This window comes from Hypanus sabinus, assembly GCF_030144855.1.
Source record: "Hypanus sabinus isolate sHypSab1 chromosome Y unlocalized genomic scaffold, sHypSab1.hap1 SUPER_Y_unloc_5, whole genome shotgun sequence".
Classification (NCBI taxonomy): domain Eukaryota; kingdom Metazoa; phylum Chordata; class Chondrichthyes; order Myliobatiformes; family Dasyatidae; genus Hypanus; species Hypanus sabinus.
Window position 1 is genome coordinate 514,604 of NW_026779035.1, and position 27,445 is coordinate 542,048.

The 27,445-nt window shown below is 45.0% G+C and overlaps 1 protein-coding gene across 1 annotated transcript in view; it reads right to left on the minus strand.

The window, feature by feature from the left end:
- The window catches only part of LOC132386029 (E3 ubiquitin-protein ligase TTC3-like), a 60,273-nt gene that overhangs the window by 12,237 nt on the left and 20,591 nt on the right, over positions 1-27,445 (minus strand). Inside the window, exons 3-6 of the mRNA XM_059958313.1 lie at positions 16,804-16,930; positions 12,621-12,746; positions 9,498-9,599; positions 8,694-8,780 (exon numbers count right to left, since the gene is read on the minus strand). Coding sequence (XP_059814296.1) covers positions 8,694-8,780; positions 9,498-9,599; positions 12,621-12,746; positions 16,804-16,930 — 442 coding nt within the window. The remainder of the gene's footprint in view (positions 1-8,693; positions 8,781-9,497; positions 9,600-12,620; positions 12,747-16,803; positions 16,931-27,445) is intronic.

The following is a 27,445-nucleotide window of genomic DNA, read 5'->3' on the forward strand; positions in this document are numbered from 1 at the left end:
CCAGCGGGGAGTATTTATTGCTCCTCACATGTTTCCGGAGCAGCACTGGCCCCGGGGACGTCAGCCAAACTAGTAGGGTGGTCCCAGTGACAGACTTCCTGGGAAAAGAGAATAGGCGTTCGTGAGGGGTGGCATTGGTGGACGTACATAACAGAGAGCGGATAGAGTGCAGTGCCTCAGGGAGGACCTCCTGCCATCGAGAGACCGGCAACCCTTTGGACTTAAGGGCTAAAAGTGTGGCCTTCCACACTGTGGCATTCTCCCGCTCTACCTGGCCATTACCCCGGGGATTATAACTCGTGGTCCGACTGGTAGCAATGCCCCTAGCTAGCAAGTACTGGCGCAGCTCCTCACTCATAAAGGAGGACCCTCTATCACTGTGGATATAGCAGGGATACCCGAACAGAGTGAAGAGCTGGCGCAGGGCTTTTATGACGGACGTGGCAGTGGTGTCGGGGCAGGGGATGGCAAAGGGGAACCGTGAGAACTCGTCAATAACACTGAGAAAATAGACATTGCGGTCAGTGGAGGGAAGGGGGCCCTTAAAGTCAACACTCAGGCGTTCAAAAGGGCGGGTGGCCTTGACAAGTTGTGCCGTGTCAGGACGGTAGAAGTGCGGTTTGCACTCGGCACAAATTTGGCAGTCCCTGGTCATCGTCCTGATGTCCTCCAGGGAGTACGGCAGGTTCCGAGCTTTCACAAAATGGTAAAATCGGGTGACCCCCGGATGGCAAAGTTGTGCATGAAGGGCGTACAGCTGGTCGAGCTGTGTGCTAGCACATGTTCCCCGGGATAGGGCATCAGGGGGCTCATTGAGTCTGCCAGGCCGGTACAGGATATCATAGGTGTAGGTGGAGAGTTCTATCCTCCACCGCAAAATCTTATCATTTTTGATCTTGCCCCGCTGTTGGTTGCTGAACAGGAACGCAACCGAGCGCTGGTCGGTCAGCACAGTGAATCTTTTGCCAGCAAGATAGTGCCTCCAGTGCCTAACAGCCTCCACTATGGCCTGGGCTTCTTTCTCCACCGCGGAGTGCCGAATTTCAGAGCCTTGGAGGGTGCGAGAAAAGAATGCTACTGGTCTGCCTTCCTGATTAAGGGTAGCAGCCAGAGCGAAATCGGAGGCATCACACTCCACTTGGAAGGGAGCGGTCTCGTCCACTGCATGCATCGTAGCTTTGGCAATGTCCGCTTTAATGCAGTTGAAGGCCGCGCAGGCCTCAGCAGAGAGGGGAAACGAGGTAGACTTGACCAGGGGGCGAGCCTTGTCTGCGTAATGGGGGACCCATTGGGCGTAATAGGAAAAAAAACCCCAGGCACCGTCTGAGGGCCTTGAGAGTGGTGGGAAGAGGGAGCTCTAACAGGGGGCGCATACGTTCGGGATCAGGCCCAATAACCCCGTTTTCCACGACATACCCAAGTATAGCAAGGCGGGTGGTACCAAAAACACACTTGTCCCTGTTATAAGTAAGGTTCAGAGCTGCGGCCACTTGGAGAAACCGTTGGAGGTTGGCGTCGTGATCTGGCCTGTCATGACCACAGATGGTGATGTTATCCAGATAGGGAAATGTGGCCTGCAGTTGGTACTGGTCCACCATCCGGTCCATTTCCCTCTGGAAGACAGAGACACCATTCGTGACACCGAAAGGGACGCGCAGGAAGTGATAGAGCCGGCCGCCCGCCTCGAAGGCGGTGTAGGGGCGGTCCTCTGGGCAGATGGGGAGCTGGTGATAAGCGGATTTCAGATCTATTGTCGAGTACACCTTATACTGAGCAATCTGGTTGACCATATCCGCGATGCGGGGTAGGGGGTATGAGTCAAGCTGCGTAAACCTATTGATGGTTTGACTATAGTCCACCACCATCCTATTTTTCTGCCCAGTCCGAACAACAACCACCTGGGCCCTCCAAGGGCTTGTGCTCGGCTCAATGATCCCCTCCCTGAGCAGCCGCTGCACCTCCGACTGAATGAAGGCCCGGTCCCCCGCGCTGTACCTCCTGCTTTTGGTTGCCACAGGTTTACAGTCGGGGGTCAGGTTGGCGAACAGCGGTGGGGGAGGGATCTTGAGAGTGGAGAGGCTGCAAGTGTCGGTAGCGCAGCTGTTGGCCTGGTTCTGGATGGGATGTGTGTGTCCGTGTGTGTGTGTGGTCAGTAGCGGGGTATGTGAAGAAGTCCCACAAAACTGAGGATTCTTGACAGTGAGTGGTGGGAGGGGCCCGTCGTATACCATAGTCACACTTTCAAGATGGCTCTGGAAGTCCAGCCCCAATAGCACAGGTGCACACAGATTAGGCATGACCAGCAGTTCAAAGTCCCGATATTCTGTGCCTTGCACCACCAAAGTCGCTACACAACCCGCCCGGATGTCTGCGGACTGCGACCCAGAGGCCAAATGGAACCTCCGACTGACCGGCCGCGTTGCAAGTCCGCAGCGTTGCACTGTGTCCGGGTGAATAAAACTCCCAGTGCTGCCCGTGTCAAACAGGCATCCAGTCCAATGCCCCTCCACCTGGATGTCCATCATGGATCTTGCAAGCTGGTGTGGGGCGCTTTGGTCGAGAGTCACAGTGGCCAGAGTTGGATCGCCGTCGGGGTACCCGGTCAGCATCGGAGGGTCGGGGGCGGGGCATGCTGACGCCGACAAAGATGGCCGCTCACATCCGGGGTACCCGGTCAGCATCCGAGGATCGGGGGCGGGGCGTGCTGACGTCGACAAAGATGGCCGCCCACATCCCGGCATGCAAGATGGCGGCCCCCACGTTTCACCCGCAGCGCTGCACTCCGCTCGAGGTTGAGACTTACAGACCTTGGCGAAGTGGCCCCGCTTTCCGCAGCTGGAGCAGGTCGCTTCTCGCGCTGGACAACGTTGTCGAGGATGTTTCTTTTGGCCACAGAAATAACAAAGCACGAGTTTCTTACGGGCCACAGCCGTGGTCTGGGTCGGGGAGCTCGTGGAATCGCGACTGGCGGCGGCGTTGGCGAATTCGCTCCCGGGAGCCGGCGGTGGCGGGGTCTGAGGCGTCCACGAAACCGGCGGGGAATCGCGCGACTGGACAGCGTCGGCGTTATGCCGCGCAGCTTCTAGAGCGTTGGCCTTCTCTATCGCCGAGCTTAAGGTAAGATCCGAGTTCTCCAGCAGCCGCTGGCGCATGTACACTGACCTCAGTCCCGTCACAAAGGCGTCTCGCACCAGCAGCTCCGCATGCTGTTCTGCCGTGAGCGTCTTGCAGTCACAAGCTCGGACGAGTGTCTGTAGTGCTCGGAGAAACTCAGCGCACGATTCGCCAGGCCGCTGTTGCCGGGTAGCTAAGCGATGTCTTGCGTAGACGGTGTTCACCGGCCGCAGGTACTGTCGTTTGAGGGCGTCCAGTGCCCCTTCGTAGGTCGGCAGGTCCCGGATAAAGGAGTAAACTTTGGAGGAGACCCTCGAGACTAGGATTCTGTGCATAACGGCGGGTTCAGTCGCACGAAGCTCCGCCAAGTACGATTGGAAGCATGCAAGCCAGTGTTCAAAAGCGAGAGCTGCGTCAGGGTCTTGAGGGTCCAAATCCAACCGGTCCGGACGCAAAACGGGTTCCATGTTTTAAAACTTCCAGTCAATAAAATTGATGCACCATCAATAACTCACACTGAGACGTAGGCGAGATATCGGCTTTTATTGACTGGAAGAAGGAACCAGGAGTGAGTGTCTATCTTACAAGGTCCTGGAGACTGAGGCCGATCTTCAGGCCGCAGGTCTCCTTTATACAGGGGCCTGTGGGAGGAGCCACAGGAGCAGTCAGCAGGGGCGTGTCCCGACAGGCACATAGTTCACCACACACATGTACATTAAAACTCACAGCAAAATGCATTGTTGGTGTCAAATCAAATCAGCAAGGATTGTGCTGTGCTCAACTGTCGCCATGCTTCCAGCAACAACTCACTAACCCCAGCGCGTATGTCTTTGCAATGTGCCGGGAAGCCAGGCCATCCAGAGGAAACCCACACTGTCATGGGGAGACACAGGTACTACTTACAGACAGCAGCGGGAATTGAACAACAATCAATGATTGCTGGCGCTGTAAAGTTGTGCGCTAACCACTGGGCTATCACCCTCAAAATAACTGGACAGCTCGGTAGTAATTACGAATCAAATAACTGCTCATGGCTTTCTTTCCCCATTTATGTAATTAGCTAAGTGTAACTTTGTCCTTCGCTGTTGTGGGACTTGAACTTAGTTCAACATTTCAGTGATGTACAATCTACAGCTGTGGAGGGAAACAGCAATCCATATTTCAGAGGTCTGCAGTTAAAGACCAGATGACTGTCTCAATCTGAAAAGCTGACTGTCCACTTCCCTCGGTAGAGGCTGCCCAATCTGTTAAGTTCCTCCGTGGGGTTTGTTGCTATGGATTCCAGCATCTGCAGTCTCAAAACATACAGTGAAATGTGTTGTTTTATATAAAAACATCCGGGAACACGCTGGGGACAGTCCACAAGTGTTGCCATGTTTCTGACATCAAACTAGCAGGTTTGGAATGTGGGAGGAAAGCGGAGCCGACTGATTGCACTATAAAGTGTTGCACTGAGAGCTACGCCACCGCAATAACATTGTGTTTCAATTCAGTACCATCAAAGAAACATAGAAAGTCTACAGCACAATACAGGCCCTTCAGCCCACAAAGTTGTGAAGAACATGTCCCTACCTTAGAAATTACTAGGCTTATCTATGGCCCTCTATTTTTCTGAGCTCCATGTACCTATCCAAAAGTCTCTTAAAAAGACCCTATCATATCCACCTCCACCACTGTTACCGGCAGCCCATTCTACACACTCACCACTCTGAGTAAAAAACTTATCCCTGATATCTCTTCTGTACCTACTCCCCAGCACCTTAAACCTGTGTCCTCTTGTGGCAACCATTTCAGCTCTGGGAAAAAGTCTCTGACTAGCCACACAATCAATGCCTCTCATCATCTTATACACCTCTATCAGGTCACCTCTCATCCTCTGTCGCTCCAAGGAGAAAAGGCCGAGTTCACTCAACCTATTCTCATAAGGCATGCTCCCCAATCCAGACAACATCCTTGTAAATCTCCTCTGCACCCTTTCTATGGTTTCCACATCCTTCCTGTAAGGAGGCGACCAGAACTGAGCAAGGTACTCCAACTGGGGTCTGACCAGGGTCCTATATAGCTGCCAAATTGCTTTAGGCATCCTAAGGACTCGGAACCCAAGATCCCTCTGATCTTCCACACTGCCAAGAGTCTTACAATTAATACTATATTCTGTCATCATATTTGACCTACCAAAATGAACCACTTCACGCTTATTTGGGTTGAACTCCATCTGCCACTTCTCAGCCCAGTTTTGCATCCTATCAATGTCCTGTTGTAACCTCTGACAGCCCTCCACACTATCCACAACACCTCCAACCTGTGTGTCATCAGCAAACTTACTAACCCATCCCTCCACTTCATCATCCAGGTCATTTATAAAAATTACAAAGAGTAAAGGTCCCAGAACAGATCCCTGTGGCACATCACTGATCACCAACCTCCATGCAGAATATGACCTGTCTACAACCACTCTGTGTCTTCTATGAGCAAGCCAGTTCTGGATCTAAAAAGCAATGTCCCCTTGGATCCCATGCCTTGCTGAAATCCATATTCACAACATCCACTGCTCTTCCTTCATCAATGTGTTTAGTCACATCCTCAAAAAATTCAATCAGGCTCGTAAGGCACAACCTGCCCTTGACAAAGCCATGCTGACTATTCCCAATCATATTATACCTCCCCAAACGTTCATAAATCCTGCCTCTCAGAATCTTCTCCATCAACTTACCAACCACTAAGGTAAGACTCACTGGTCTATAATTTCCTGGGCTATCTCTACTCACTTTCTTGAATAAACAACATTTGCAACCCCCCCATTCCTCAGGAACCTCTCCCATCCCCATTGATGATACAAAGATCATCACCAGAGGCTCAACAATCTCCTCCATCACCTCCCACAGTAGCCTGGGGTACATTTCGTCTGGTCCTGGCAACTTATTCAACTTGATGCTTTCCAAAAGCTCCAGCACATCCTCTTTCTTAATATCTACATGCTCAAGCTTTTCAGTCTTCTGCAAGTCATCACTACAGTCACCAAGATCCTTTTCCATAGTGAATACTGAAGTAAAGTATTCATTAGGTACCTCTGCTATTTCCTCTGGTTCCATACACACTTTCCCACTGTCACATTTGATAGGTCCTATTCTTTCAAAGCTTATCCTCTTGGTCTTCACATACTTGTAGAATGCCTTGGGGTTTAAATTCTGCACGCCAAGGTCTTCTCATGGCCCCTTCTGGCTCTCCTAATTTCCTTCTTAAGCTCCTTCCTAGTAGCATACTAGATCTCTAACATTTCTTAGCTCTCTGAACCTTTTGTAAGCTTTTCTTTTCTTCTTGACTAGATTTATTACAGCCTTTGTACACCACGGTTCCTGTACCGTAGCATAACTTCCCTGTCTCATTGGAATATACCTATGCAGAGCTCTACACAAATATCCCCTGAATATTTGCCACATTTCTTTCACACTTTTCCATGAGAATATCTATTTCCAATTTAAACCAATTTCCTGCCTGTTAGCCTCATAATTCCCCTTACTCCAAGCAAACGCTTTTCTAACTTGTCTGTTCCTATCTCTCTCCAGTGCTATTATAAAGGAAATGGAATTGTGATCACTATCTCCAAAATGCTCTCCCACTGAGAGATCTGACACCTGACCAGGTTCATTTCAAATACCAAATCAAGTACAGCCTCTCCTCTTGTAGGTTTATCTACATACTGTGTCAAGAAAGCTTCCTGAACTCACCTAACAAACTCCACCCTACTTAAACCCCTTGCTCTAGGGAGATGCCAGTTGAAATTTGGGAAATAAAAATCCTCCATCACGACAACTCTTATTATTACACCTTTCCAGGATCTGTTTCCCCATTTGTTTCTCGATATCCCTGTTACTATTAGGCAGCCTGTTAAAAAAAAACTATTAAAGTTACTGACCCCTTCCTGTTCCTAACCTCCACCCACAGAGACTCCGTGGACAATCCCTCCATGGCGTCCACCTTTTCTGTAGCCGTGACACTATCTCTGATCAACAGTGCCACGCCCCCACCTCTTTTGCCTCCCTCCCTGTCCTTTCTGAAACATCTAAAACCCAGCACTTACAGTAACCATTCCTGTCCCTGAGCCATCCAAGTCTCTGTAATGGCCACAACATCAGATCTCCAAGTACTGATCCACGCTCTAAGCTCATCTGCTTTGTTCACAACACTCCTTGCATTAAAATAGACACATCTCAAGCTTTCAGTCCCTTCTCTATCACCTGCCTATACTCCCTCTTGGACTGTCTACAATCTTTCTCTATTTGTGAGCCTACCTCCTCTTCCTCAGTCTCTTCAGTTTAGTTCCCACCCCATAATAATTCTAGTTTAAACTCTCCGCAATAGCCTTAGCAAACCTCCCTGCCAGGATATTGGTCTCCCTGGAATTCAAGTGCAACCCATCCTTTTTGCACAGGTCACAGCTGCCCCAAAAGAGGTCCCAATGATCCAGAAATCTGAATCCCTGCCCCCTGCTCCAATTCCTCAGCCACGTATTTATCCTCCACCTCTTTCCATTCCTATTCTCACTGGCGTGTGGCAGAGGCAATAATCCCGAGATTACTACCTTTGTGGTCCTGCTTCTCAACTTCCTTCCTAACTCCCTGTAGTCTGCTTTCAGGACCTCCTCCCTTTTCCTACAATATGTACCATGACCTCTGGCTGTTCTCCCTCCCGCTGCAGGATACCTTGGATGCGATCTGAAACATCCCAGACCCTGGCACCTGGGAGGCAAACTACCATCCGAGTTTTTTCCTGCGTCCACAGAGTCATTGGTCTGCCCCTAACTGTACAGTACCCTATCACTACTTCCTTCCTCTTCCTTTCCCTATCCTTCTGAGCCATAGGGCCAGACTCTGTGCCAGAGGCATGGCCACTGTCACTTCCCGCAGTTAGGCTGTTCTCCCCCCCCCCCCCCACCAACAGTACTCAAATAGTTTTCCCCTCTTCCCCTTCCGCTTGCTGTGACCCACCTGTCTGTCTTCCATGGCCCTGGTGTGACCACCTGCCTATAACTTTTTTCTATCACCTCCTTGCAGTCCCTGACTAGGCGAAGGTCATCAAGCTGTATCTCCAGTTCCCTAACTCAGTCCCTCAGAAGCTGCAGCTTGACACACCTGGTGCAGATATGGCCATCCGGGAGGTGGGGAGACTCCATGACCTCCCACATCTGCCACCGAGCACAGAAAACTGGCCTCACACACATACTTCCTACCTCGCCTCGTCCCGTTACTGCCTAAGCCTGGTGAGCCAAAGCCCTACCACTCCGCTGCCTGCTCCGACACTGCCTGCTGGGTATGGCTGCTTTCTTTTTAAACCTTTTGCGCTCTACCGGCTAATGACATGCGCAGTCTTGCCTCTCTTTGACCCAAGCAGTTAAAAAAAAATTCCCTTCGCTCCGAAAAATCAGCAGTTCACTTGCAGCCTTCTTGCTCCGAATCATCACTGAATCCAGGAACTCTGCTTACCATCCCATTCCATCATTTTTTACTGGCTTGATGGAACTATATAAAATTGCAAATCCTATTTTACAGGAACAGCAAACTTCATGGCAACAAACTCACCGTCTTTTGCCTCGAATCTTGAAAAATGTCAACCTTCCAGATGCATCCCATGCAGTCAGGTGTGAGGCAGTCTAAACCCAGAATATCCTGCAATATTCCCAAACAAAATCAGTTTTAAAAGCAAACTGTACATTACACACTCTCTTCTCACTGCTGCTGTCAGGAAGGAGGTACAGAAGGGTCAGAACCCACACCATCAGGTTCAGGTAAACTTATTACCCCTCAACCATCAAGAATGAGGTATAGGAGCCCCCGGACCCACACCACCAGGTTCATGAACAGTAATGGCTCCTCAACCATCAGGATCTTGAACCAGAGGGGATAACTTCACCCTCACCCCAATACTGAACTGTTCCCACAACTTATGAACTCGCTTTCAAGGACTCTTCATCTCATGTTCTCGATATTTATTGCCTCTATTATTATTATTTTGTTCATTTTGTATTTCTTTTGTACATTGATTGTTTGTTCATCTTGTGTGCACTTTCATTGACTCTATTCTGCTTCTTTGTACTTACTGAGTATGCCCACGAGAAAACTAACCTCAAGTCGGCATATGATGACAATATACGTACTTTGATAATACATTTACTTTGAACTTTTAACATGATTTCCCACGCATTCTGACTCCATGCAGGAAATAGAAATACCTGTCATTTGATTCCTGGCCCTTTCTAACCATCGTTTCTCAGTCTGATATCTTTGTGAAAAATAATTACATATGCATTTCAACTTTTACATTCAATTCCTTCTGTACACTGCTTCCAAACAGATAAACATTACAGAAGACAACATATTACTAACTTTTTCTATTTTATCTTGGAACTCTTTAATTTTGCAGCGTTTCCAGCAGTATAGATGGTATTCAATACGGCAGTCATAGCTGCAATGAACTCGGACAAACCCCTGCGGAAATAGAAAGTGCAGCTTTAATTTTTTTTATAACTAAATTATATAACAAAGTTCAGTCACCTGGCATCCACAGTGAATGGAAACTGCCAGCTGCACAAGAAGGGCTCAAATAGTAATTACTGTACATCATACACAAGTGTTCTATATATAAACAACACACACAAATGCTGGAGGAGCTCAGAAGGCCAGGCAGCATCTATGGAAAAGAGTACAGCCGACATTTTGGGCCGAGACCCTTCCTTAGGAAGACCCGCCTTGAAGAAGGGTCTCATCACAAAAATCGACATACTCTTTTCCATGGATGCTGCCTGGCCTGCTGTTCCTCCAGCATTTGTGTGTGTTGTTTGGATTTACTCTTGTTTATTCTTTATATATACCTTTCAATAACTCATTGAATTATGTCACACTCTTACTCTTTTAAGGATTTTTTTTTCTTTTAAACATGCAATTTCTTGAAATGAAAGAAGATTGGTAACTTGGGTTGGCTGTTTGTTTGTCGGGTTCTTCGACGAGCCTGGAGGTGAGCTCACAAATGTTACATCACCAGTCAAGGTGACATATCATTGTGCAACTGAGTGTTGTTTCTGTCTAGGGCTCATGTTTAATTTGGTTCAATTCATTTAGATGTTGGCTATCATGATGGATCCTAGCTAACCGGAAAATAGAGTGATCTCCAGTGGCCCGTGACCCTGGTCATCAGTTGGTCTGTTGGGTTGGGTGTCGCACTGGATCCTGGCTAATGGGAAAGCTGAGTGATCTCCAGTGGCCAGTAACCCTGGCCATCAGTCAGTCTGAGCATTTGTTCTCCAGTTCACCCCTCGGCCCCAATCCTGCAGATGCATGTATTCGTAAATTATGCCCAGATCATTCTACTTGTCTTCCACTGAGAACCAAGCTTCAAAAAATTCTCTTGATTTCTTGTTTTGTGCTTCTGATTATATCACCTCGACTGGTGCCAAAACATCTGCAACCTAACTTCCAGGTTTTACGAACAACTGTGCAAACAAATCACAACTCTATATTTTAAGGTCAAGTAGTATCTGTGTCAAACACAAAAGTGAGTTAAATGAATGACTGTACTCCCTATCAGTGTGCCTGCTGTTTGTAAGCCTACAACTGCACTGCTACACAAAATAAAAATGTAATTTCACACTTAACTTTTGAAATAAATTCCACAGTTCATATTATTTATTTTATAACCATATAACAATCACAGCACGGAAACAGGCCATCTCAGCCCTCCTAGTCCATGCCGAACTCTTAATCTCACCTAGTCCCACCTACCCGCACTCAGCCCATAACCCTCCACTCCTTTCCTGTCCATATACCTATCCAATTTTACCTTAAATGACACAACTGAACTGGCCTCTACTACTTCTACAGGAGGCTCATTCCACACAGCTATCACTCTCTGAGTAAAGAAATACCCCCTCGTGTTTCCCTTAAACTTCTGCCCCCTAACTCTCAAATCATGTCCTCTTGTTTAAATCTCCCCTACTCTCAATGGAAACAGCCTATTCTCGTCAACTCTATCTATTCCTCTCAAAATTTTAAATACCTCGATCAAATCCCCCCTCAACCTTCTACGCTCCAATGAATAGAGACCTAACTTGTTCAACCTTTCTCTGTAACTTAAGTGCTGAAACCCAGGTAACATCCTAGTAAATCATCTCTGCACTCTCTCTAATTTATTGATATCTTTCCTATAATTCGGTGACCAGAACTGCACACAATATTCCAAATTTGGCCTTACCAATGCCTTGTACAATTTTAACATTACATCCCAACTTCTGTACTCAATGCTTTGATTTATAAAGGCCAGCGTTCCAAAAGCCTTCTTCACCACCCTACCTACATGAGACTCCACCTTCAGGGAGTCTTTTATTGGTAGCATGAAAATTCCAGACACATACAAACTGTAAAATCAAGCTTAAATTTAAGGTAAGTCAAACGAATATGACACAAAACAAAACACAAGATTCTTGGAATACTCAGCTGACAGACGTGTCCAGTCTCCTCCTGAACGTGACGACTGAATCTCCTCCAAACAGATCCTAATGAACTAACAAAATCTTTTCATGCCAATCATGGCCAATGCTTCTAGACCCGTTTGATTTTAAATACTTCACAATCTCATTTGTTCTGATGATGCTACTTTAATTGTCTTTCTCACTCCGATCTGCCTGGGGTCTCCTGTGCTGTTCCTCAATACAAGTTTAAGGAAAGGTATCTCATCTTCTCTCTGGATATCTTCCAGCCTTTTGGACTCATTACTGAATATACATCTTTGAATGTCTTACATTATTTACTTCTGAAGGAACCTTTCTTTTAAAACACCGCAATTCTATATTTTAATTTTTAAGGGCAAGTAGTAACTTGCTTTCTTTGTATCAGAGCTAACTACTTAAGCAGCAAGACATTCACACATTATTCCTACATTATTCCTCTCATTATTCATACAGCCTGACCTACTGAACATGTTCTGCAGCACTGCATTTTACACCTTTCAACACTGTTTCTGTGTGTGTTCCCATGATAACTACCCTCTCTAACTGTCTCCATTGACTAGGCAACCTCTAATATTCATGCCCATGGCAACACTGCCACAGTTCTTTCCTTTGACCTCTGCAAATTTGACTTTACAATCAGAATTATTGCTCAGAGTGTGTGCCTTCAGGCTCCTGTACCTCCTCCTGTTGGTAGGAATGCCCTGAGTGGTGTAAGCTGCCTTTTTGAGGCATTGCCTTTTGAAGGTGTATCAATGGTGGAGAAGCTAGTGCGCATGATGGAGCACGCAGAGGTTACAACCCTCAGCAGCTTTTTCCAATCCTGTACAGTGACCCCCTTTACACCACACAGTGATGCAACCAGTTAGAACGCTCTCTACTATATATCTGTAGAAATGCGTTAAGTCTTTCGTGACATATCAAAGACTCTAGCAATTTTGATGACAATGATTCAAATGGTAAATATTTATCTCATACATTTGCCAGTATACAAATTAAATTAGCCTACCTTAAAGTCAGGATCAGACCTATAAATATCCTGTTTGCTGTTATGGGTGGAACAGAATCGATAATGGCAGACAGCATCAGGCTTTGGTGGACACAAACACTCTTTAAGAAGCGCGTTCAACAGGTCCTAGGTTAATAAAAACACAACAACATAAGTAACCACAAAAGTAACAACTCAAACTGAAACCAAATACAATGAAGAGGAAAAAAAGACAGATTAATAAAGGAAGCAACACACACTAAATGCTGGAGGAACTCAGCAGGTCAGGCAGCATCTATGGAAACTAATTTCCCTCTCAGGACATGTCAACCTTTTCATGCTTTCCTCCAGCATTTTGTATGCGTTACTTCATCAGCTGTGCAGTATTAGCCTTGTTACAAAACGAATAATGGTTAGACAGTAAGACATAGGGGGTAGAATCAGGCCATTCAACCCATCGAGTCTGTTCTGCTATTCCATCAGTCCTTATCTCTGTTCTAGAAGGTCGCCCTCTAGATCTGGATACCCCCACCACAAGAAACATCCACTCCACATCTAGTCCTTTTAACATTCGGTAGGTTTCAATGAGATCCATCATCACACTCCCCCCCCCCCCACCCCACCACATTCTTCTAAATTCCAGTGAGTACAGGCCCAAAGTTGCCAAACACTCCTCATATGGTAATCCTTTCATTCCTGGATATTCCAATGATACCTATTGGCATTAATATCATTTTCTCCTTACAGTAACAAATCCCAATCCCCTATTCCGCACTCGACCTTTTACCTCTTCTCAGCTGCCTATCTTCTCCCCTGGTGCCCTGCTTCCTTCCCTTTCTCCTGTACTCCTCTTCCCTCTTCTATCAGATTCCATCTTCTCCAGCTCTTAAGCTTTCCCACCCACACAGTTTCACCTATCACCTTCCAGCTAGCTTCCTTCCCCTTTCCTTAAATTTTTATTCCAGCATCTTCCCCCTTCCTCCTCAGTACTGAAGAAGGGTCACAACCCGCAATACTGACCATAAGATATAGGAGCAGAAGTAGGCCATACGGCCTATCGAGTCTGCTCTCATTAATGAAATATGACCATTCATTAATCAGATTCATTTCCATTGTCGCTGCCTGACCTGCTGAGTTCCTCCAGCATTTTGTGTGTGTTACTCCGGATTCTCAGCATCTGCAGGATCTCTTGTGTTTAATTTTTTCCAGAAATGTTGCTTGACCTGTTGTTCCTCCAGCATTTTGCTTGTTTGTGTGCATGCGTGTGTGTGCCAAGTATGCATGTGCGTTTTTGTCTTGCTCTGGATTTCCAGCATCTGCAGACTTCCTCATGTTTATAATATACTAAATGTACCTGGTTTGCAGCAAAAACTTTATTAGTGATTGGCATATTAGTCTTCTGAGCTTACGTGCTTATGATGCCCACCTACAGATCATTTCCATTCCAACTAAATGACCTTACAGTTCGTCCTACAAATTGCATTATTTTGCATCTTTCGGTATTGAACTTCATTCAATCACTTGCCCATTCTGCAAGTTTATGAACATTTTCTATTAATACACATTGCTCAGTATTGATTATTCCCACCATCCCAACCCACCCATCCAATTTGTAAATTGTCAAAACAGCAATAGTCCAATTATTCAGCCGTGTGAGATTTCACAACTGCCTTATTGCCAAAAGCTACTGTTAGTCAATGTTCTCTCCAGAAACCAACTACCAATTCATTTTTCTCCTTGATCTGCTTTGCTCTTGATTCACTACACTTCTTTTGGTCTGATACTGACCTCTGTTGTGTTAGGGAATCACTGACTAAACTGCAAGGCATTTGCACATTCTCCCTGTGACCATGCTTGCTTCCTCCAGGTCCTCCGGTTTCCTCCCACATACCAAATGTGTACACGTTAGGGCTGTGAGCATGCTGTGTTGGTGCCAGAAGCTGGGCTGTTCCCAGCACAGCCTGGGACTGTGTTGTTATTGAATGCTGAGCAAGTTATGTTGCTACCAGAAGCACAGGGATGCTTGTGGACTGTACCCAGCACGCCAGGACAGTGTCATTATTGAATTGTGAGCTTGCTATGTTAGTGCTAGATGCACAGCGACACTTATTGGCTGTTCCCAGCACATCCCAGGACTGTATTGGTTATTGAATTGTCAGCATGCTATGTTAGTGCTAGAAGCAGGGCGAGACTTGTGGCCCATTCCCAGCAAATCCTCAGTCTGTGCAGGTCACAGATGCCAACAAAGCACTTCCACAGGGTGTTTCAACGTACATGCGACAAGTAAAGCTAATGCTCAATCTTTACAAAGTGATAGCACCATAAATTAAAATCTGCGCTTCTCAGATTGTCTCCGCTTTAAAACATTTCTGGGGGATTTTTTTCTAATAGAATCTTGTGTAAATAAGCAGCAAACAGACCATGTAGAGCATTTCATAAATCTTGTACAAGATGTTACATAAAGCATAGGGTGGAGTACCTGAAAATTAATTCCTAAGAGCAGTGCTCAGACACTCCTATACTGTAGTAGCTCATTGAAGAGAAATTTACTTAGATAACATCCACAGGGCCTTGAATTACACACAACTTGACGTGAAGACAAGGTCACCTACTTATCATGTAAACTCACTAGTGTCCACAGGACTCTGCTCCAAAGTGTTTCAAATCCCATTGAGGATATTGTAATAACAAACTGTGCTTAGAATGAGCAGTCTGTATTCCAGTTCATCACACCATATTTGAGTCCTGGTTACTATCAACTGTTTTTCCTTACAATGAGACTGATGGGTGTTTCTCCCAAAAACACAAATCTGAAGTGACTAACTGTTTCCCCCCTCTGCAACAATGCATATAGACAACATGCTGCCTTCTAGTAAATTAAATTTCATTTAATCTGATGTACAGCAAAACCCAAATACTAATTATATAAATGTAATTTCCTATTTGTTCATGTCCAATCTTGATGAATAATTCACCTCTCACACTCTTACAGGGACTTTTCAATGGAAATTCCACATTTTGGAAGCCCGTTTCATCAGGGCAGCACAAGCTTGTCATTCTCAATTGCTGAATAATGCAGAATATCAAAGATACAGTTTTCCAGACATTCCATGAAATATTGTCTAGGAAATTATTTAAATGCAGCATGCATAAATATCACAGTGAGCAGGTGTAATCAGTCCAAGTTACATCAAGTAGCGTTCTAACTTGGTAATCACCCTTACATTAACCTATTTCATTATTATACCTATTATACATTAACCTTTTCTTCCCTCAGTTTACGTACAGATTTCTGGGCACCCTGATCAAAAATTTCAATCAGTTCAGAAAAAATAATTTCATCCAATGTCATCACATAATTTTAAGGATGCAAGATTATTTAATAAATTAACTTTTCACAATACACACGCACAAACACATATATATAGATAGGTAGCTAGGCTGTCTAAGACTTGTGCACATTCCTGTACTTAGGGGACATGCTACACCATGCTATGATGGTGCCAGAATATGTGGCAATACTTCTGTCCTGTCTGCAACACATACTCGGGTGTGTTGGTTGTTAATGCAAATGACTCACTTCGCTGCATGTTTTGATGTAGACATGACAAATAAACAGGAACCTTGAACAGTTCACATTGCAATTACCTAAATGCCGCAAAGAGCAACACCAAATATAAAAAAGGATAATAGCTTTAAAACAAAAACAGAATATTCAAGAAAAAATTGAGGAGGTCAGGCAGCATCTATGCAAGGATAAACTCAAGAGATTCTGCAGATGCTGGAAATCCCGAGTACTGCTTACAAAAAGCTGGAGGAACTCTTCCTCAAAAGGCTTCTCATTCCGATGAAGGGCCTCAGTCTGAAATGTTGACCTTATTCCTTCCCACAGTTGCTGTCCAAACTGAGCTCCTCTCACATTTTGTATGCATGTCTTTGTTAGACACAGTCAATGTTTCTGTCCTGCAACCCTTTGTCAGCTGCAGACCCAAAATGTTGACTGTATCTCTCTCTCACAGGCACTACCTGACCTCCTGATATTTTTCTGCATATTCCATTTTTGTTCTAGATTTCCAGTATCGGCAGTTTTGTGATTTTCGTAAAACTTTATGACCCCATGAAATGCCATCATAGGTAGATAAACATTCAGTATGGCTCTGAAACAATAATCGACCTCAGCCTAATTCACACTGACATTCCTTACCTTCAGCACACCATCCCTGGTTTCTTCAATTGCTGTATCTGTGCCCGGCCAGGTCTGAAGCCCTGGGACTAAATTACTCTCCACCAACTTCAGAGACTTCTCTATGAATGACCGTGCTTCTTTATATCTGGAAGAAATAACTTGTCAGAATGCTTTGTGACAAAAATACAAAACCATAAGGTTTCCAACATGCTAGTTCATGGCCTCCTCCACTGCTACAATGAGGCCACACTCTGCTGTCTGGGTGGACTCCAGCCTGACGGCATGAACATTGATTTCTCAAACTCCTGGTAATGACCCTCCCCTCTCCTTCACCATTTCCCCTCTCAACTTACGCCCTTACCTGCCCATTACCTCCCTCCTGCGCTCCCGTTCCCTTCCTTCCATGGCCATAGGTCCTCTCCTATCAGATTCCCCCTTCTCTACCCCTTAATCTCTATCACCGATCATCTTGCCAGCTCTTTACTTCACCCCTCCCCACCCCCAGTTTCACCTATCACCTACCACCTTGTACTTCTTCCTTACCCTCACCCTCTTACTCTGACTTCTCATCTCTTTTTACCAGTCCCGATGAAGGGTCTTGGCCCAAGCCATCGACTATTTACTCAGCCGGAACTGCTGAGTTCCTCCAGCATCTTGTGCCTATTACTTTGATTTCCAGCATATCCAGATTTTCTCTTATTTATGTTTCCCCTATCTTCTGCATAGTTCCAAAATTAACGGATGCAGAAGCTATCTGCAAGCCACTTTGCTAAATTTACTGTCATTAGCTGCATTACACTCTGCGATGGGAACACCAATGCATAAAATCAGACAAAAGATCATGGATTTGCCCCAGTACATCACAGGTAAAGCCCTCCCAACCATTGAGCACATCTACATAAAACATATCCGTAGTAAAGCAGTATCCAGCATCAAAGATCCTCACCACCCAGGCCATGCTCTTTTCTTGCTGCTGCCATCAGGTAGAAGGTGCAAGAGCCTCAGGACTGAAGTATGCTGCAGAAAGTTGTAAACTCAGTCACAACCACTATAGGCACCAGCCTCCCCAGCATCCAAGAAATCTTCAAGAAGCGATGCCTCAAAAAGGTGGCATCCATTATTAAGTACTCTCATCAGACAGGAGCTGCTACCATCAACAAGGAGGTACATAACTCTGAACACACACACCCAATGATTAGGAACAATTTCTTACCCTCCGCCCTCATATTTCTGAATGGACTTTCAACTCATGAACAGTCCCACACTACATTTTTCCCCTCTTTTTGCACTGCTTACTTAACTTTTTTAACTTCAGAGGCAAACACTGAGAACCATCTAGACCTGTGCTTTTCCAATAACCTGTAGCTGCCTGGAGTGTTCCTTTTGACTTCACGGTGTATTTCTGCCAAGACATTGACTCTCCAGCAACTGGAGCTTGCAGATACAGGTGTTTATTTACTACAATCAATTGAAACACCTTGAACATGGTGATCTTCATTTAACTAACACATCCTTACTGTATTTTACACTGTTTTAGTTTGTATTGCACTGTATTACTGCCTCATATCAACAAATTTCATGTCTTATGCCAGTGATTCTGATGGCTGACGTGAATGAACCGAACAGAAATGTGATCCCTCTAATGATTTGTAGAATATGGTGAGGGTTCAATCTAAAGTATTATTACAGAATGCTATTGAACGTTTGGTTATACAGATTTCTATTGTGTGGGGGGACCACTGACTTCGGACTACGTACAAACATTTTTTCCTCAACCAGCAGCGAACATCCACAGAGACAAAATTGTCCAATTAAAGTTACACAGATGAGAAGTGAAAACCTTTTTACTTGCCCAGGTTGTTTATTAACCCAGACACAGAGATCACAGGAAACACCATCCACTGATATTCCAGTTCACTTAATAAAAAAAAAACCCCGGGCACAAAGATCAGAGGGAACACTATCCACTGATAATCCATTACGCAATTAACTATTCTCCCAGACACAAATGTCCCAGGAAACAACAACTGCTTTCTACAACCTGAGCCCATTCCACCTCTCATGGAAGCCGCGACTCGACACCACGACACATGCACGCGGCCAGCGTCAGCAGCACCTCACGATGCTCACAGCAGCAACACCAACCGGGCAGAGCTACCATGTCCACTTTAAATTGAAGCAAGAGGAGGAGAGTGAAGAAGTAAAGTCATCTCAGACAGAAGCCTTTTTATTAAACTGATCGGGGAAAAGTGCCTAGCCTACACAGGCGCGTGACGTAGCGCACCAAAGGTTTCAAAAAATGACAGCCATATACAGCGGCCATCATCGGAAGTGGACTGAGTCAGAGTGGGACGGCTTTGGCTCAACAGGCTTCGGCGTGAATGGGCAGAGGCCAGTAAGTTTTGTTTGTTCGTTTAGAGTAGACAGAATGCCAGGCAGGATGTTGAACTACTCCTCTTGCAGGATGTGGGAAGTCAGGGAGACCTCCGGTGTCCCTGACAACGACACCTACAGGAACTGCATCCAGCTGCAGCTCCTATCAAACCGCATTAGGGAACCGGAGCAGGAGCTGGATGATCTCTGGATCATTCGGGAGACTGAGCAGTTTATAGATAGTAGCTTCCAAGAGGTAGTTACACCAAAGGAACAGTGCACAGGTAATTGGGTTACCATCAGGTGAGAGAAGGGGAATGGGCAGGTAAAGCAGGGCTCCCCTGTGGCCATTCCCCTTAACAAGTATACCAATTTGGATACTGTTGAGGGGGAATGACTTACCTGGCACAAGCTGTGGCAGCTGGATCTCTGGCACTGAGTCTGGTTCTGCAGTGCAGAAGGGGGGGGAAGAAGAGGAGAGCAGTAGTGAAAGGGGACTTGATAGTTAGAGGTACAGACAGGAGGTTCTGTGGTCGCGTCAGAGACTCCCAGATGGTTTGTTGCCTCCCGGGTGTCAGGGCCAGGGATTTCTCTGATCACGTGCACAGCATTCTGAAATGGGAGGGTAAGCAGCCAGATGTCATGGTACACATCGGTACCAATGGCGTAGGTAGAAAGAATCAGGAGGTCCTGAAGAGTGAGTATAGAGAGTAGGAAGTTAAAAAGCAGGACCTCGAGAGTAGTAATCTCAGGATTGCTACCTGTGCCACGTGCCAGTCAGGTTAAGAATAGGATGCTCTGGAGGATGAACACATGGCTGAGGAACTGGTGTAGGGGGCAGGGTTTCAGATTTCAGGATCATTGGGACCTCTTCTGGGGCAGGTGGGACCTGTACAACAGAGATGGGTTACACCTGAACTACAGGGAGATCAGTATCCTTGCAGGAAGATTTGTTAGAGCTATGGGGGGGGGGGGGTGAGGGGTTAAACTAGATTTGCAGGGGGATGAGAACCAGAGTGACAGAGTAGATAGTGGAGCGGGGGTGAAAATAAATGATGTTGAAGTTTCATGCTAAGTCACAGCTGACGAGCTGAGGGCATGGATTGACACATGGAGTTATGACATTGTAGTTATTAGTGAAACTTGGCTACAGGAGGGGCAGGAGTGTCAGCTTAATAATCCAGGGTACCGAGTTTCAGACGTGATAGAGGCAGAGGGATGAAGGGTGCAGGGGGGGGGGGGGGGGGGTGGCATTGCTAGTCAGTGGAAATGTTACAGCAGTGCTCAGGCAGGACAGATTAGTGGGCTTGTCTACCGAGGCCATATGGGTGGAGCTGAGAAACAGGAAAGGTGTGACCACATTAATGGGGTTGTATTATAGACCAACCTATAGTCAGCGAGAATTGGAGGAGCAAATCCACAGAGAGATAGCAGACAACTGCAGGAAACATAAAGTTGTGATAGTAGGGGATTTAATTTTCCATGTATTGATTGGGACTCCCACACTGTTAAAGGTCTAGATGAGTTAGAGTTTGTAAAATGGGTTCAGGAAAGTTTCCTGAATCAATATATAGAAGTACCGACTAGAGAGGATGCAACATTAGATCTCCTATTAGGAAACGAGTTAGAACAGGTGACGGAAGTGTGTGTAGGGAAACACTTTGGTTCCAGTGATCAAAACACCATTAGCTTCAACTTGATCATGGATAAAGATAGATCTGGTCCTCGGGTTGAGGTTCTAAACTGGAAAAAGGCCAAATTTGAAGAAATGAAAAAGGATTTAAAAAGTGTGAATTGGGTTGTTCTCTGGCAAGGATGTCGTTGGTAAGTGGGAGGCCTTCAAAGGAGAAATTTTGAGAGTGCAGAGTTTGTATGTTCCTGTCAGGATTAAAGGCAAAGTGAATAAGAATAAGGAACCTTGGTTCTTGAGGGATATTAGAACTCTGATAAAGAAGAAGAGAGAGATGTATAACATGTATAGGAAATGGAGAAAATAAGGTACTTGAGGAGTATAAAAAGTGCAAAAAAATACTTAAGAAAGAAATCAGGAGGGCTAAAAGACATGAGGTTGCTTTGGCCATCAGGGTGAAGGGTAATCCTAAGAGTTTCTACAGGCATATTAGGAGCAAAAGAATAGTAAGGGATAAAATTGGTCCTCTTGAAGATCAGTGTGGTCGGCTATGTATGGAACCAAAAGAAATGGGGGAGATCTTAAATGGTTTTTTTTGCATCTGTATTTACTAAGGAAACTGGCATGGAGTCAATGGAAATAAGGCAAATGAGTAGTGAGGTCATGGAACCTATACAGATTGAAAAGGAGGAGATGCTTGCTATCTTGAGGCAAATCAGAGTAGATAAATCCCCAGGACCTGACAGGGTATTCCATCAGACCTTGAAGGAGACTAGTGTAGAAATTGCAGGGGCACTGGCAGATATATTTAAAATGTCGGTATCTACAGGTTAGATGCCGGAGGATTGGAGGATAGCTCATGTAGTTCCATTGTTTAAAAAAGGCACTAAATGTAATCCAGGAAATTATAAACTGGTAAATTTGATGTCGTTAGTAGGTAAATTATTGGAAGGAATACTAAGAGGTAGGATCTACAAGTATTTAGATAGACAGGGACTAATTAGGGAGAGTCAACACAGCTTTGTGCATGGTAGGTCATGCTTAATAAATCTATTAAGAGTTTTTCAAGGAGGTTACAAGGAAAGTGGATGAAGGGAAGGCAGTGGATGTTGTCTACATGGACTTCAGTAAGGCCTTTGACAAGGTCCCGCATGGGAGGTTAGTTAGGAAGATTCAGTCACTAAGTATACATGGTGAGGTAGTAAATTGGATTAGACATTGGCTCAATGGAAGAAGCCAGAGAGTGGTAGTGGAGGATTGCTTCTCTGAGTGGAGGCCTGTGACTAGTGGTGTACCACAGGGATCAGTGCTGGGTCCATTGTTATTTGTCATCTGTATCAATGATCTGGATGATAATGTGGTAAATTGGATCAGCAAATTTGCTGATGATACCAAGATTGGAGGTGTAGTGGCAAGTGAGGAAGGTTTTCAAAGCTTGCAGAGGGATTTGGACCAGCTGGAAAAATGGATTGAAAATGGCAGATGGAGTTTAATACAGGCAAGAGTGAGGTATTGCACTTTGGAAAGAAAAAACAAGGTAGAACACACAAGGTAAATGGTAGGACACTGAGGAGTGCAGAGGGATCTGGGAATACAGATACAAACTTCCCTAGAAGTGGCAACACTGGTAGATAGGGTCATAAAGAGAGCTTTTGGTACATTGGCCTTTATAAATCAAAGTATTGAGTAAAAGAGTTGGAATGTAATGGTGAGGTTGTATAAGGAATTGATGAGACTGAATTTGGAGTATTGTGTGCAGTTTTGGTCACCGAATTACAGGAAGGATATTAATAAGGTTGAAAGAGTGCAGAGAAGGGTTACAAGGATGTTGCCTGGACTTGAGAAACTGAGTTACAGAGAAAGGTTGAATAGGTTAGGACTTTATTCCCTGGAGTTGATAGAGGTGTATAAAATTATGATGGGTATTGATAGAGTGAATTCAAGCAGGCTTTTTCCACTGAGGCTAGGGGAGAAAAAAACCAGAGGACATGGGTTAAGCGTGAAGTGGAAAAGTTTAAAGAGAACATGGGGGGAGGGGCTTCACACAGAGAACAGGGGGAGTGTGGAATGAGCTACCAGATGAAGTGGTAAATGCAGGCTCACTTTTAACTTTTAAGAAAAACTTGGACAGGTACATGGATGAGAGGGGTTTGGAGGGAAATGGGCCAGGTGCAGGTCAGTGGGACTACGCAGAAAAATGGTTCAGTACAGCCAAGAAGGGCCAGAAGGCCTGTTTCTGTGCTGTAATGTTCTGAGTTCTATTTAGGAGAGCACCAACCACGTCATCAAGAGTAATCAGCATCCTGGAGGCTTTGGTGTTACTGCTTCATATATTCCATCCAGCATTAGGGTACAAAGATATGGACAGCCTAATTGCGCCACGCAGAAAGAGAAGGGGGACATTATGGTCAAGCGATGAGGCCAAACATCGTCAGGAAGCGGCAAGGAGAAGGAGAGAACAAGAATCGGATGAGGCCAGGGCTGCATGACTCCAGGATCAAAGAATCAAGACAAAAAAAGAGGAGGGAAGAGACAGAGGAGAGGCCTGCACGTTTCCAAAATGACAACAATAGGCACAGAAGGAGGAGAAAACAAGAATCAGATCAGGCCAGTGCCGCATGACTCCAGGATCAGAGAAAGAACAAAAGGTAGAAGAGATCACGAGTCGAAGGATGAAAGGGCTGCTCATCTCCAGAATTACAAAAACAGGCAGAGGAGGAGAAGAGACGAAGAGACAGAGGAGAAAAGGAAAGATCAAATCGAGAAAATGCAGCAAAGACTAATTATTGCAAGAGTTGCTGAAGACAACAATGGCTGCTTTCAACAACAATACCTCGACAGAGAAAGAGCAAGGCAAAATGCACGACTCACACGGCGTAACATTTCTGCGGATGTTGATATGATGACCGGAGTATGCCCTCACTGTCGTGCCTTCCTATTCACTGGAGAAACCGCACATTTCTGCTGTATGAAGAGAAAGGTCAGGATAGGCCATTTGCAGCCTCTACCCAATGAACTCAATTTATACAGCAATGATGAACCTATTGCAAACAAGTTCAGGAAGAACATTAGATAATACAGTTGCCTCTTCTGAATGACATCCTTTGGTCCTTCCAACGAGGAATGGATGGAATTATTCTGTGACTATTCAAGGCCAAATCCATCATTACATCGGACATTTAATGCCAGACCCCAACAAGTAAGCCTTATTCCTTCAAATTTACTTCATGGATACTCAAGACAGCAAAGAATTGAGAATGGGGATACTACAAAATGATGGAATTCAACGTGAGATTGTTGAATTATTGGAAAACCTACTACAACAATGAAACCCATACATTGTGTAACTTCGACTTGCAAAAGAACAAATTCAAGGCATGCCAGGGGCATTCATTGTCATTGATCCTGACCGGAGACCGGCATTTGAACATGAGAGAAGATTTAATGCACAAATTGGCAATGAAGTCGGTCACCAAACCTGAAGCAAGATAACGGCACATTGTGTCGGAAGAACAAGGTCATTTGCAAATAATATCAGAGTCCCATCGCACATATGACAGCTTTCAATATGTACTTTTCTTTCCACTTGGAGACGATGGCATCATCAGTTCTGAACGACCAACAAGAAACTGACGGCAATGCATTATTAAGCGTATCGAATAATGAACCATGAGAATGAGTTTAATAACCCCCTCAGAGGAGGACGTCTATTCCAACAATTCTTGGTTGATTATGGCTGCTAAGATTGAAGGCAAGAGGCTGAGCTACATCTGAATGAATCAAGCAACCTTGAGATGAACAACATACAGAGGCCTGACTGATGTATTGAATGATGACGATGATTTCAGAAACATCGGAAGGCGCATCATCCTCTCCTCAACATTTGTCGGTGGAACATGATGGAACGATGTCAGGATGCCATGATGTATATACTGAAGTATGGTATGCTTCATTGTTCATTACAATGATATGCAATCCAAACTGGCCCGAAATCCAACAGCATCTTTTTTTGCATCAGCAACCAAACAATCAGCCGGATTTAATCACGAGAGTGAAGAGAAAGTTGTTTATGAAGTACCTCACTGGAACAGATGGTCTCTTTGGTAGGTATATCGTTTACTTTTTAAATATTTTAAAATATTGTTGAATACTAAAAGTGGGGTCTGCCTTATTTGCACTGTCTGCTGTGGCTCGATGAGGCATCCAAGCCGAGACCACAAGATTATGATAGATTTGTGCAAGCAGAAACACCAGACCCAAAAGAAGATCCCGAGCTGCATGAATTGGTATTGAAGCACATGATACATGGTCCGTATTGTACCATTAAATCACCGTGTTGGCAAAATAGTACATGCAGTAAGAGGTACCTAAAGCCATGTATGAGCATACAAGGTGTGGGGATGATTCATATCCTGTGTATAGGAGACGGTCTGTGGAAATGGGAGGATTCGAAGGTCATCAAGTAGGACGACAAAGTCTAACTATAACTTCTGAATTGGAGGTCCCCTATAATGCCCAACTATTGAAGCTGTTCAATTGTCATCTAAATGTGGAAATATGCTCACCTGTCCATCAAATACGTGATCAAGTATGAAGGGGAGTGATCGGGCAATTTCTGGAGTGAATAGAGAAGACGAAATCACACAGTATTTGACAGGCAGGTATATCGGGCCCTCTGAAGCTGTCAGATTGATACTTGGATTTCCAATTCATAATAGGGAACCAGCCTTTCGCCTTCAAGCACACCTTCCCCAACAGCATCAAGTATTCTTTCGAGATAATGCCGCTGTGCAAATGGATAATGATATGGCAAGAACCACTTTAACAGAATTCATGGATCTTTGCATTGGCAATCCATTTGTAAGAACCCTGTACTATGCGGATATTCCCAGATTCTGCACTTGGACATGAGATTTAAAAGAAGGAGAATGGGGAAAAGAGTGGAGGAGTACTCTGGGAATTTTGAAGCAAAGGTCTGGGTAGAGTGTATACTGTTTCTCCACGGAGTGGTGACTCTACTATTTGAGAATTCGTCTTCATCACATAAAGGGACCAGCACCTTCCGAATCATTGAAAACACATGATGGAGCAATCACAAGGAAATCTGCAGATGCTGGAAATTCAAGCAACACACACAAAATGATGGTGGAACACAGCAGGCCAGGCAACATCTATAGAGAGAAGTGCTGTCAACGTTTCAGGCCAATACTCTTCGTCAGGACTAACTGAAAGGAAAGATAGTAAGAGATGTGAAAGTAGTGGGGGGGAGGGGGAAATGTGAAATGATAGGACATGGGTGGGCAAACTTTTTGACTTGTGGGCCACAAAGGGTTCTAAGATTTGACAGGGAGCAGGAGCAGATGGACGGAGTGTTTTGGTAATACACCTCATAAGAAAAAATATCATGGGATATGTAGAAAACATGTGCTTTAATTTCAATTGAAAATGAACAAATGCATTACAACAAAATATCTGTCTTTGAAGTCCCATGGTGTTTAGCTATTTATTGAAATGACTTTTAAAACTGAAAATTAAATGAATAAAATACAGCTTTTTTTAATAGTAACAGTTATTATTTTAAAGCACTGAAAATTCTGTTAACCTTCAAGATATTATCATCATCACTCTCCTCTTGACTGTCTTTATTTCAAAAACGGTAGGAGATGCAGGTCTACTTGTCCTGCTCCTTCTTATTCAATTGTCCCCTGTGCCAAAACTCAACAACGACCCGCACAATGACAGAACAGTGAGAGCGCGCCAGTATGCGGAGCGCGTTATTTGATCTGGAGTGCATTTTTTATTTTGAGAACGTACGTGCACCTGCGCACTACTCATGTCCATCACTTAACAGAAATGACATGTAACATGTAAGGCTTATTGAAAAAAATATTTTCAAATGCATTTTTTACATAACACAACGAAGAAACTTATTTTTAATTTCAGTGGGAACAGTGTTGTTGGTCTCCCTTTTTAGCCAGCGCATCAAAGTCTGGATTTAGTTTTGTTGTGGCGAATCTCAGGATGGATCTGAGGTGTTGGTCAGTTAACTTGGATCTGTGGCTGGCTTTGTTGATGTTCATGAACATGTTTGCTGAACGACTGTTCAAACAAATAGGTCGAGCCGAACAAAGAGTAAAGCGCAAATGTGGAGTAATATGCTGCACCTCAACAAAGGTCAATGTGTAGAGGTGTGCTACATGCAGCACTAAAATTACGACACAGAGTCGGTAACTGCAGTCAAAGAAAAAAACTTTATTCGAAATCCCCAGCCTCACTTTTAAGCCTCCCTCAACCTGCCCCCCCCCCCCCCGTGGCGCAGAGGCTCCAAAGCACTGTGCTCGCAAATCCCCGCAGGCTATCTCCCTTAGCCGGAACGCTGGCTAATTGTGAGCCGGTTCGGATGTGCCAGATGTATATAGAGTGCGTCATCTATTGGGAAAACGCCAGAATTGCGGGGAAAAAACGTTAACAAGGTTTATTAATATAATTTCATCAAGTTCTGCGGGCCGGATTTAAAAGCTTAACGGGCCCCATATGGCCCCCGGGCCGTAGTTTGCCCATGCCTGTGATAGGAGAAGACCAGAGGGGGTGGGATGAAGCTGAGAGCTGGAAAGGTGATTGGCGAAAGTGATACAGAGCTGGAGAAGGGAAAGGATC